The sequence below is a fragment of the Heloderma suspectum genome, chromosome 2 (assembly GCF_057233095.1).
Source record: "Heloderma suspectum isolate Gila_16-S chromosome 2, 16-S_ref, whole genome shotgun sequence".
NCBI lineage: Eukaryota > Metazoa > Chordata > Lepidosauria > Squamata > Helodermatidae > Heloderma > Heloderma suspectum.
In genome coordinates, this window is record NC_139459.1 from 93,559,710 (window position 1) to 93,573,080 (window position 13,371).

General features: G+C 43.6%; 1 protein-coding gene across 1 annotated transcript in view; it reads right to left on the reverse strand.

The window, feature by feature from the left end:
* Positions 1–1,997: 1,997 nt before the first annotated feature.
* The window catches only part of NTRK2 (neurotrophic receptor tyrosine kinase 2), a 252,017-nt gene continuing 240,643 nt past the window's right edge, over positions 1,998–13,371 (reverse strand). Inside the window, exons 18-19 of the mRNA XM_084834187.1 lie at positions 3,105–3,263; positions 1,998–2,566 (exon numbers count right to left, since the gene is read on the reverse strand). Coding sequence (XP_084690313.1) covers positions 2,381–2,566; positions 3,105–3,263 — 345 coding nt within the window. The 3' untranslated portion in view covers positions 1,998–2,380. The remainder of the gene's footprint in view (positions 2,567–3,104; positions 3,264–13,371) is intronic.

Genomic DNA, 13,371 nt, shown 5'->3' on the forward strand with positions numbered 1-13,371 from the left:
AAAAATAAATAAATAAATAAATAAATAAATAAATAAAATTATTTCTCAAAGATTATGGGTAAGACTGAATGTTCAACATTTTTCTTTCTTGTTTAAGTTCTTCTCAGCCATCACTGAAATAATCTTTACAATTCATATTATATCAGTTATCCTCAGTCGTTAAAAAAAAACCCTGTTCAAATCTTTAGGGATATCCCTAAAGATATATATATATATATATATATATATATATATATATATCTTTAGAGTTACATTGTTATATGTATTATTCACCAACTTTTGTCAATGACATAAGTGAGTCCAGTTTCACCACTTTTAACATTTGCTGTTTTAGATTAGATTGTTCTTTAAAATGGGCAGTATCCTATGGAGTCATCCTACTAACACAGGTGATGTTGCGCTAGTGTAAGAGTCCTCTAGCACAACGGCAGCAGCATTAGCATGCACAACGAAATTCCCTGGAAAACACATTGTGCAAGCTAATGCTACTGGAGTTGTACTAGAGGTCCCTTATGCTAGCGCAGTGTCAATTGCGTTAGCAGAATCACTCCGTAGGATACTGCCTGATATCTTCTGCAACTACTGAGGGGAAAAAGAAGGTGCTTTAATAAATAAGAAATGTAAGCAAAACATATATAAAACGATTACAGGAACACTTAGAAAAATGAGTGCTTAACTTCTTAAATAACATGACAATAACAAAATATTGACGAGCTGTGTGTTTATGACCCCATTTTGTCTTATTAAAAATGCCCCCCCTTTTTTACAGCAAAGCCACCTTCATCCTCAGAGAGAAAAAGTGGGTTTGATTTTATGTCGTCATAAGGGTTTATAATAATAATAAAAAAATCACCTGACATGTAAATCTTAAACCTTCCACATTTATGTCACGAGTGTGCCTTCTTTGACCCAGCAGCCATGCTGTATATACACAATGCCTGTTAATCCTAAATCAAAGGCTAAAAATATATCATGCTTGGAATAAAACCACTCAATCAACCAGACTGTTGCTGAACTCTGGATTCTGTCAAGTGATAACCATACTGCCTTTCCTCTAGAGTCTTCTTGGGCATGTTCTTTCTCACATCTGTAATATAATCTTCAATACTGTTGTGCCAGCCTATTGCACCCGTAACAATGTATAGATGTTTGAATGCAGCTAACAACCTTCCTACAACTAAATATATGTTTTCCTTCATGAGTTTGCTGTGCCTATTTGGGTGTACAATGGAATGAGCAACTCTTTTCAGCACAAATTACTGTGTACTAATTGACAGGGGCCATGCTGGGTTTAGTTTGCACAGGGAGAGGGGGTAAAAAGGGGAATGTTGGAAGAGGACAAAGGTAGGAGCGTGCTGTCAAAACAGCCGTATATAAGATAAGCATCCTTCCATATCTACCTCTTGCCCAATCCTATTAAAGCCCTCATATTTTAGGAAGTGGCCCTGGAAATTATACTGCAGTTAAACATGCCCCAGCTCTTGCCTGCACGATCAAAGACTAACTGGAGAATACCTGTCCCAGAGGCATCAGAAATTGCTATTGTAAGACAAGATTGGGGTTCCCTAGTTGAGCATATGAGGTTTATGCAGTTTTGGGAAATGTAGGCAACACCTTTTACTTTTCAACACAGACCACATTAATGCATCTATCAATTTAAAAATGGCAGCACACTTGGAAGTGCCTTTACTCTTCCCTGAATGTTTCCCAGGGGAAAGTGTTGAATTCCTTCCCTTTCAAATAAGTAACGTAATGTTTGAAAGAGGTACATCGGATGCCATCTGATCCTATAGTTTCTCCAAGGAGTGGATTACACAATATGCTGTTTTCTTTCCCTCTGGCTTGATCTCAGCTAGAAAAAAAAATTCCCATAGAGGATGCTGTTCTTCCATTTTCCACACAGATGCCAAGCAAATGAAGCAGAGGTGAATCCATAGAAGCTCCAGATATCCGTACAGCAGAACTCAGAAAGTTTGAGTCATTTTTCCCTTTTTTTTATCCAGATCAAAGGCATGAATACAACAAGGCATTGTTAGTTGTGATGGGCAAAACGGAATGTCTGTTGATATAACAAGTCAGGTTGTTAAGGCCTTTGTCTATGCAGAGTTGTGATAATGCAGAAGCCTGATTGAATAGAAATCAAGGGGCGGGGGGACACACAAAGAAACAGAAAGAATGAAGAAGAGGAGAGATACATGTCAGTAACGATACAAAGTCAATAGTTTGTCTACAGAGGGAGAAATGCACACAGCTTGCCCTTTGAAACTTCTTCGTATGTTTGTATTTAATACTGTCAGAATCAAGAACACATTTTAATGGAGTTTAGTGGCAACTGAACACATCCATTCATGCCCTCCATAAGAGGAAGTGCTGGGAGTTTCTATCCTAGGATGTCAAGGTAGACTGGAGAGGCCTTGGCCAAGTTCTGGAGGAGGGAGTGGATTTCTTTGATGTTGAGCCTCATATGAGGCTCCCGTTGCCAGCACCCCAGCATCAGATCATACACTTCTTTGGGGCACGTACGAGGTCGCTGCAGGACACGGCCTTGCGTAATGCACTCAATTACCTGGAGAAAGAGGCAGAGAAAAGACAAAGAGACAGCCAATGTATTGGTTCCTTTGTTGCCGACTTGTCAGAGAGTTTGTTGATACATTCTAAGACCACCTCCCAATTTACATTTTTTGCCTAACACTTCTGCACTCTTTTTCCTATAAGTGCCTTGAGACTGACCAATGGAAGGACATTTCTGGGCTCAAGGAGTTCTCAGTGGATTAAACCACCGCAGCCTGACTGTGTTTTAAAGCAGACTGGGTTGTATCCAATGTTAAGCTAATGGGAAAAGGACAGAAGACAGCATTGTTCTCCTAGTGGTTGTGCAAGTGCTATTGGTGGAACAACTAGCATAACTAGTGCAAGTAACACCTGGCCTGCTGAAGGCATAATGAGTTGTGAAACGGATTGTGCAATGGCTTGCTCAAGTGGAATCAGAGTATTAGATCTGAGATGTGCAAGGATGAAAATGGGGCTTCTGCGAGCGGCAGAAGTTTTGTGCTAGGAGAATGACACCATAGGAGACAAGCCGTTATTTTTACCCCAGGACGCACCTCGTTGTTTGAGAGTTGATACCATGGCTGTTTGCCATAGGTAAATATTTCCCATAGAACGACTCCAAGGCTCCAAACATCACTTTCTGTGGTGAATTTTCTGTACATGATACTTTCAGGAGGCATCCAACGAATGGGTAACATGGTATGCCCACCAACCTGGATGGAAAAGTTGGAAAGACATTAGGTAGTGTTTCCAGGAAGAAATGCACAGAGAAAGGGACATCACATCTTACTGTATATTAATTCCTATGATTGTGAATGTGTGTCTCATCAGCACATCCTCATGCCTCCTGCCATCTTCATAATCCTTATCCAGATGGAGTCTTCACTTCCAAGACAGAATTCTGTTGTCACGGACTTTACAGAAGAGTACTTTGAGTATTAGGAGAGCCTAGCAGAAGTTCAGCCAGGGTTCATGAAGCATTTTCTTCCAGCTGCGTGTCAGAGTTTAATTGTGGTGTATATCAAACATCAGGTTTAGAGCATGCTGTTACTGATCTCCTTGTGGAAAGCACCTCTGTATGCCGTTAAAGACATAAAGAAGTATTTTCTCAACCAGGATCACTTCTGAAGCTAAAGCAGATGGTCAAGTTACATTGGTTCTCAAATGCTTTCTAGCTTACAGGTGCACTGAAAATGTATTGGTACATTGCAGATTACGCTTCTTTTTCCTGCCCAGAATACATGAACATAGCAATGAAGAACACCGTAACATGAGACACTGTTGGCTGTGTCCAATAAGGAATCATGCATCTTATGCACAGTCACACACACATCGTTATTTTTGTTTATGGCTTGCTTTAACCATGGCAAATTGTAGCAATTATGAGAGGCTTACAGTGCAAGGGTTGACCAGAGGTATTTAAACTGAGGCTGGAAAGACATTTGATGAAGATGCTCGAGCTCTGGATTCCCTGCATCAAGCAGGAGATTGGACTAGATAGCCTACAAGGCCCTGTCCAACTCTAGGATTCTATGGATAGATCATAACAATAGGTGAAATTATCTCTCTCAAACACACACACACAGCTCACTTACTAAGTCATAGTGAGCAACATCCATTGTCACGCGATTAGATTTCTGCTTGCGCAACAAGACTTCCTCTTCTTCTTCCCTCTGCACCCCCCAAATCTGCTCTGTAGGGTCCTCCAATGCTCCAGAGCAGATTTTGGGGACACACAGGAGACTGCAGTGGGGAGGGGGAATCTTTTCCACCAATGGTATTTGTTTTGCCAGTGGTCATTTCACCCACTGTTTCAGAAGCGAACTAGCATATGCATTCTTCAACTCAATTTAGACACCAGGCGTAGCTACCTTTACTTTTACAAATCTGGGGTGCAGCAAGAGTGAGCCCCTGTTGCTCTCTGGTACTCTTGAGACCTTTGGAGCTGCCAGAGCATATTATGGATTGGCATCAAAGGGTGTTCGACCAGGCTGTATAAAAATACCCTTAACTGAATTAATATGATCTATGGCTAAGCATGGAAAAAGTCTAGTGCAGCCTTCTCCAATCTGGTGCCCAACAGATGTGTTGGACAACACATCTGGAGAGCACCAGGTTGGGGAAAGCTGGTCCAGTGTTAATAATGTATTGATGCCACAAACATGGATTCACTTTCTGACCCCTGCTCTAAGATGAGTTGAGAAGACAAAGAGCTCTCCCCCACTGCATTTACACAGTGGGTGGATGAACATTCATTAGAAAGTTAAAAAATAACATTAAAGAAATTAGACCCTTAGAAAAACGTGGACTAGACGCCAGAGCAAAGGGCAAGTGCCATTAAAACATTATTACTTGTTTCATTAAATATTAAGTGGCTCTTAAGCTGCCTGTTCATCATATGGCATCTATGACTGAGTTGATTCAGTGGGTTTTATGGGAGTCTTTAAAAAATTAATGAAAGCTGGGATTGTAAAACATCGTTCTCTCTTTTATTGAGGTTTTATTTTGATTTAAGTTTTTCACTGTCATAAGAACTTTAAAAGCCTATAACAAAAAGAAGCATACTCTTCCTCTTATTTGCTTCTGTATACTTCAGCTGTCCCCAATGGTCATGCTGACTGGGGCCAATGGGAGTTGTAGTCCAAAACATCTGGAGGGCACCAAGTTGGGGAGGCTGTTATAGATTGACATTGCAGAACAATAGCATAAATACAGGAGCATCAGTTGTTGTTCTCTCTCTCTCTCTCTCTCTCAACCCCCGCCCTCTCACACACAGCTTGTGTATAAAATAATACAGTGATTATTTTAAATTTGTGTCTAGCAGCTACGTCTTTTTTTCCATTTTTACTCCACAGTAGGTGCAGAGGCCCTGATCTGGATCTTAAAAGCCTCCCAACTCCTCATGCTAGGGTCCCAATCCATATCAGGCCCTCTGCACCTACTGTAGAGTAAAAAATGGGAAAAAAAGGCATAGCTGCTAGACACAGATTTAAAGTAAGAACCGTTTTGGCCCCCACACCCATACACACAGAAATGTATAAATATGATCAGGCTTCACTGACTTACTGACTCAAGGTAGTGTCAGAATTGTTTATATTTATATGCCTACAACTTCCAGTGAAGAGACTTGCCCGAGGCCATTGTGCAAACATTATGGCTGAACAGGGATTGGATGCCTCCCATGTCTAAACCTAGTTCTTTCATCACTGCACAGTTCTGGATGTTTCACTCTGCTGGCTTTGGTTTCAGTTCAGGATGCTGCAACAGTTCACAACAATCAAGGCTGCACTCAAACGGTCGGGCTTCCAAAGAAATTAGGCTGCAATCCTATACACATTCACCTGAAAGCAAGTCCCATTAAGCTCAGTGGGGCTCACGTTTGAGTAGACATGGGCAGGATTGCACTGTTAGTAGCCCAGAAGCAGCACATCCTCCAAATATCATTGAAACAGGAAGGGAAAAGCACGGAGATGGTGGTGTTGTGGCCCCCGTCACCACACTCAGCCAGTCAGAAGGAGAGTAGCAAAGGAGCAGCAGGAATTTGGCTCTCCTATTGGTAGGTTCACTGGGGAGGGCAGCGGCAAGCAGAAACCCAAAGCTCCATTCACTGGGGGCTGATGGCTCTGATTTCAGTGGGGCTGTGAATCCATCCCGGGTTTTAGCCAGCCAGAACTCTAAAGAAGCCTATAGGATTCAGCACCTTGAATAGCTCCTTTACAGTTCTGGCTGGTTCTGACTACAACCCAGAATGGAACACAGCCCCACTGAAATCGGAGCCACCAGCCTCCACTGGCTTCATTTATTCCCACTGAACGGCTCCTTCCCCACCTCCACAGCATGCAGTGGGACTTCTACAGGGTTCCCCCCACCTTCACTCCCTGTTATAAGGCACACAACGATGTTGGTAAAAGCGACCTGTCATTCAGCTCCACATGCCACTAGTGAGAGATGAGAGAACTCATTCCCTTCCCATTCATGCCCAACTCTGCTGCTGTAATGACAGAAAAACGCTGCCTGTTTTTTGTAGGAGCACACTCTAAAGATAGCAAGGGTATTGCATACCAATTGACATACTTTAATGACTCCTTTCCGTTGGGCTCTCTCCTCCCTCCCTCCCTCTCCTCCCCTCCCCTCCCCTCCCTTGAATTGCCAGTTCCTTGCACATGAGGCTTGCTACCATGGAAACTCAGTCTCCAAATGTGCAAATCCCTCCACATCAGCATTTTGACCATACTGCTGCTGAATGTCAAAAAGATTCAATAGGCTAAGGCAGCCTTCCCCAGCTTGGTGCCCAAGGCCAGCCATGGGGGATTCTGGGAGTTGTAGTCCAACACATCTGGAGGGCAGGGCTCGGGGACAGGCGTAAGGAGAATGGTTGCCTTTACAGGCACAGCACCAAGATCCTGATTTGTTCTTGCCAGGAGACAAATGCTCGCACATGCTTTTTTCGGCGCCTGGTGAAGACCTTATATTCTCAGGCATTTTACTCTTTCAGTTTCTGTGGCTTTAAATCTGTTACTGTATTTTAAATCTTTGCATTGCTGTTAGGTTTTATTTGGGTTTTTCTTTTATACTGTAGTTTTAAACTTTTGAAGTTTTATATTGTATTTTATGGTTTTAATTGTTGTGAACCGCCCAGAGTGCTTTGGCTATTGGGCAATATAGAAATGTAATAAATAAAAAAATAAAACAGACATCCCACTGACAAAACATAGTTAAAAAATGCATTACAGCAGCAAATGTGCACAGAGAGAGAGAGAGAGAGAGAACCATCCAACCTAAAATATACCAGCTAATCCTTATTTCTCTGACCCCTTTAAAGGCAGATATGCCTTCCCAAGTCTGGGACAATTTAATTCAGCCTTCCCCAGCATGGTATCTTCCAGATGTTTTTGGAGTACAACTGTAATCCATGCCAGCCAGCATGATCAGGGATGATGGGATTTATAGTCCAAAGCATCTGGAAGGCACTGGGCTGAGGAAGGCTGATTTAATTAGTCATCAAACGACTTGGAACTAACACTTTCTTGCCACCAGTACAGAATTGAAACGGTGAGAATGCCAATCTGGGAAAATGTTTTATGGAGCCATTTAAAATATCATTTGATGGAACTACACAGATGCTACACTACACAACCACAAGCATCAGAATCAGAGGTGGGCTATAGACAGGTAGATCAGGCACTCTGCTAGTGTGCCTGGTGATTGAGGGCCAATGTGCAAGGCTTTGCCTGATGCTAGTGTGCCTGGTGATTGAGGGCCAATGTGCAAGGCTTTGCCTGAGCTGGAACAATTTGCCAGAGCTCACAAGAAGAGGTCCACTGCACTGAATTCTGTCAGTTATCCTTGGCCCAATTCCTGGGTGGGGCTTGGGGGATGGACTGATGGAATAAATGCATTGTGCAATCATCATAATTGTATCCTGATTACTCATTTGTAACCTTTTATGCACCGAGGCTGTGGCACCAGCATGGACAAGAGGGCTGTCTCAACTTCCTGAGGCTAGTAGTGTCAGTCTAATTGAGACCGTTTATTTTCTCTCAGTTTCAATGGAGCTAAAAATAAGCCCTTTAATAACAAACTTCCTCTAATCAGGACTTTGTTTTTCAGTGTTCACATCAAAGACACTTGATGTGCTCCCAGGTATGCCTTAGTGAAGCACCTAACCATAGTTCTGTGGATAACAGTGAACTTAGCCTCAATTCAGTGTAACACCAAATCATGCTTTGGCACTATGTTAACAAGCCTTGTGCTCACACACCTTCCTTTTCCCTCCTACCCTAGGGTAGGACAGAAAAAAGTCCTGGCTGGCTGGAGAATGCTGGAAGTTTTAGGACTTTTTTCTGTCTAAACATCCATAGGATTGTGCCATTACTCCCTCTCTGGTGCACACCATAGTTTGCCCTTGCATCCACATCAGCAAATTACAGTTTGCACTTGTCCTCCAAATGAGTATTGTAAATTACAGTTTAAATGTGGTTTGCAACACTGGTTTGGAGGCCATGTACAAACAAACCATTGTTTGCTGGCAAATGATGGTTTGCACCAAGGAAGAAGTAACCCATTGAATCATAACATGCCAGGGGAGAAGGGAGGTACAAGGCTTGTTCGCAAACTTGTTTGGTGTTATGTGTGAACCAGCCCCTACTGAGATATCTCTAAGCACTCCCATTTTCCAGGAGTGTACCAGGTTGGGGAAGGCTGATTGTAAATTAATATGGCAGCAGAAGCAAAGACTGTATGCAGTTTGGGGCAGTGACAGCCATTGTTTTACACAACCCAGAACAACTGGTTTGACTCCTTGTTGAACTTGTTGCCTGCCTTTGACCATCTGGATTGGATGGGACCTGAATTGAATCCCACCCCCCATCATAAAAGCATATTGCTTTAGTAGGGAAAAGAATAAGGCAATGTGCTGGAATTCGTAGGCAAGCTGCAAAAAACAAGAGGAAGTCTGAGATGATAAGCAAACATTTTGTTTGGTTTGCATTTCAGGGGTATGTGGGGGCTTTGCTCCTCAGAAGATAGTCAACTTTGATCTTTAAATAACTTCCTCCTAATAACTGTAATTTAACCTGCCCGTGCCCAGCAGTCTCTGGATTCCGATAAGATTCTGGGCGGTTGCTTCACAGAAGGCAGGGGAGCATCTCTATGTAATTAAAGTTACAGCTGCAGAGAGCTGCTCACTGAGCTTTCAAACCTTGGTGCCAAAAACAACATATCTACTTGTGAGGGCAAACCCTGGAGATCCACGAGATTTGAAATTAAAACTCACAATGCACGGTGATAATAAAGCTGCTGTCCCAAGATTGGCACAGGAATTGAGAGGGGTCACATCTGTTCTTTCCTGCTGGGCCTGTATGAGAGCTTTCAAATTCATCTTCAGATGCTAGGCTTTCCATTCCCCTGCATTCAGAGCCATCTTAACAAAATATTCCCTGCGATACTTCCACAGGTGCCCAGTATAAGAGGGTAAGAACTAGAGCAGCAGGGACACCATGCTTTGGTAGTAGTCGCCATTCCCAATTGCTCACAACAGATACTGCCCATGATATGACAGGGGCATTGAACCTCAGACCCACAGGCCAAATCTGGACTACCATGTGTGTGTGTGTGTCAAATTTGGCCCTCCAGGGTTCCCTAGATGGCCACACCCACTTTCCCTGACCGCACTCTCTTCCCCGGCTGCTGATTGCTTGGTGGTGTCCTGGCTTTTGCAGTTTTTTCCCCATTCCAAAAGGTTGAAATGCATCTCCTAAGGCTTACTTGCTGGCAGTAAGGGCTTGAAGCTAAAATATGCAGGTCTTTTTGGCCCTACTCCATTTGCCTTCAGCCTCGCCCAGCACTGGAATGCAGCGCCTGAGAGATTCTCTGAAATGGAATTTGGTCCTTGGGCCGAAAGAGGTTTGACACCCCCAATATAAAAGTTCCTGCTTTTATATTGGGTGTGTCATGTTCTGGTTACCTGTCTTACTACAGCCTGATAACCCTCTTCATGCTGTGTCTTCTCAGGGTGATTTTAGCAGTAAATGGCATGTTCCATGCCTGTGTGTGTATTGTAATAGACATTAGAGAGGGACAGGGCTTGGGAAAAGTTGACTGACACTTTATTCACAAATGAGCCAGATGGAAAGGAAAGGCCCTTCCAAAGGGATCTTTATGTCTTCTGTGGTGAACTATGTCTGACTGTAGGTAGAGAGTCAGGGAAACTGCGCGTTACAGACAAGTGCCCGTAAATGAAAAGTAGACTTGGGAGAAGGCTGTGATTTTTAGTGGAGGAGCAGGGTGGATGGTAAGGGAAATGCTTAATTCTTTCCCCAGTGGCTCTTTGAGTGCTCTAAAATTGCTGCCCCCACAACCTGCTTTTTCTCCATGGAGTTCCAGATGTGTGTTGTTTACCCTTCTAAACATGCAGCTGGAACAGTGCAGGTGGAAAGGTAGCTGGGAGCATGATTCAGAAAGGGGAAATAGTAAGCAAGGGAAGGGCTGAGTGTCTTCCCCCTCAACTCCTCCATTCAAAAAATCACACACATTTGCAGGTGATGTGTAGTTTGCCCCTATTCCCAGCCTTAAAAAAATAATAAAAAATAAAAATCGTACATAATCCCCAGGAGAATTCCCAGCCTGTATCCCCTTTGAAGGGCATTCTCTCTCAATAGGGTTCACTCTCATCACATCCAACATGTTCCAAGCCTGAGAGTTGCCGGATGCTTTTGTACCTCTGGCGCTTCGATCATGTGGCTTCCAACTCCTTAACTGCACCCATCTCTAGGATTCTCCTCCTCACTGAGCTTGGTTAAGAACAGACCTCATAACGTGTCAGGGGCTGCCAGTGCTTTCTGTTTAAAAAGCAACACTTAAATGGGCACTCTCCACTGTCTTTTAGGAAGAAGGCAACACATGAGCTTGCTGTGTGACTTAAATCATAGCTTTTGTGAATAATTTGCTTCAAACCTGAAAGGAAAATGAGCTTTCTAATATGAGAAGTCTCCTTTCTATGGGAGGAAGTGCTTCCAATGACTGGCCCCTATGTGATTATTATAGTAAGCTACACCACAGAATAAAATACCATGGTAAATCTGTATTGACTTTTAAACTGGGACTTGATAATTCACAGGAATATATCTACCAGTTGCTATTCACCATGGTACATAACCTAAGTATAGAATCACCATGCTCAGACAGAGTGATGGTGTTGTTGTTGTTAACAGGATGCTGCAAAAAAACAACAGGGGTGGCTATCTGCATTATGCCCAGAATAGGGCATCTGGATATCTTTTGGTCTGATCCAGCCTAGCAATCATACGTTCTTAGGCACTGTATTTATTTAAGTACTTTAACCTGCTTTTCAAAGCAAAAAGCCTTCACAAAGCAGCTTACAGTATAAACTGGCGTAAAGTCAAGTTTAAACTTTTCAAATTCAATATAATAAGCAATACAATTGAAATAGGAGTCTAAAAGGCCTTCCAAAACAGGAAGGTCTTCAGAGCAAGCCTAAAAGACGTGAGTGAATTCCACAGTCACAGCCGCCACTAAAGCTCTATCTTTAGTCCCTGCCAATTGGATGCATCCTGGTTAATGGTGGCATTGAGAGCAGGCTTTGTATTCCCATTTCAAGACTTGGGTGTGTTCATGTTGACATTGGTGGTCCTGGATATAATCTGGTCCCAAACCATTTATTCGTCTCCAATGCATTGCTTCGGTGCCACACAGGAGGCTAGCTCTGCTAAAGGCATTGTGACACTTTCTGCTTGGGAAGCAGGGCAGATCTGCTCTCTGTCAGTGCTAAACACTACAACTAATCAGCACACAAAGTCGCTATAACCCAGAACACCTGTGTGATGCCACCTCTCTCTCTTCCTTCAAATCCAGTATTCTTTTGTTCAAAACCCAGCTGTTCTGTGCAATCTTTGGCACAACCCCCTAGTCCCCATACCTCACTAGAAGCAATCTGAAGAGCGCAATCCCATGGGCTCCCCACACCCCACTATAATGAAGCATAGGAGTGCAGTACTTAGGATAGCCCTCTATCTATCCTAAGGCCTGGAAGGCAGGGTGGAAGGAACGACGGAGGTGTTCTTGCCTCCCATTCTTTCTTTTTTGCACATTTAGCTGCACAGGCCTCTGAGCCCATCTAGCTAGCTTACTGCTCAGTGGGCTGGAATGGGAATGGAGAAGCTCATGGATCCAGCAGATCCATGCCTCTTCTTCCCCCTCCCTTTCCACCATCATGCCCCCTTTTCTCCTTTCCCAACCTTGTTTTGAAATCACTGTTGTGATCTTGGAAAAGTAGCCACTGCAAGGCTTTCTGTGATGGCTGGGAGGGAAGGAACACTGCTTGGATTCCCCACCCACCCCATCATAACTGTGTCTATGGATGGGGATGGGGGGATTTGGACCATCCTATGGTCCCTGGGATGCCCTCCCTAGGACCGTAGTATTGCTGTCTAAGAATGTGCAATGCATATTCTTTCTCTGTTTACACCACACCCATTTACTTCACTTCCCTCTATTGTCTTCCCCAGTGTCAACTGTAGACTCTAAGCCCTTTGCACTAGGACCTGTCCTCTTGTCCTCTGTAAAGTGCCATGTATGTTGATGGCACTATATAAACAAACTGATGGGGTTGAATGGCTCTTAGACTTCCATGCGGGGTCCATCCTGCCTGCCTTTCCTTGCTCTGGAGCAGTTTTGTGCTAAAACTGGCACCGTTGGCAGCTGCTGTGGTAGGACCTGGTCCAGCTTGGAAGCTGGACCTCCCCTCCATCTTATATCCTTTTTGCTACCAAAGGCACCCATATAATCTGGCTATGAGTCTTCGATTCACAAATACTTTCATTCAGGGAATTTTTATGTAGGATTACTCTGGGGTAAATGAATTAAGAATGGAAGAACAACCATTGAGAGTGGGATAAAAATAAAGCCAGCTGCCATGGTAATTCTAGTGCCTACTCTCCAGCCCCTAAAAAAACCCCTTTGTCACCCTCTCAATCCTGACATGACGCAATGGCTGAACCTGGCTGCGACGTAGGAGCAGAGCTGAAAAGCCAATGTGGGGAAGGAGCTAATTTCATTTGAGTACCAGTTGCCAAAATAGCATCTAATAAAAAGCCTTCAAACTGTGACAGTTCAATGCAAACACCCACAAAGATTCCTTGGCAAGCTGCTTGACTCGTCACCAGCTCGCTCTTGCTTTTCCTGTGCGAGACCTTGACACGACTCGCCCACACAGGTACGCAGCTGCGCAGAGACAGCTGAGACCTGCAGGTGTCGACTGGTGTTGCCATTTCTGAAGAGAGAGAAAGGCAACTGATCCCTTGC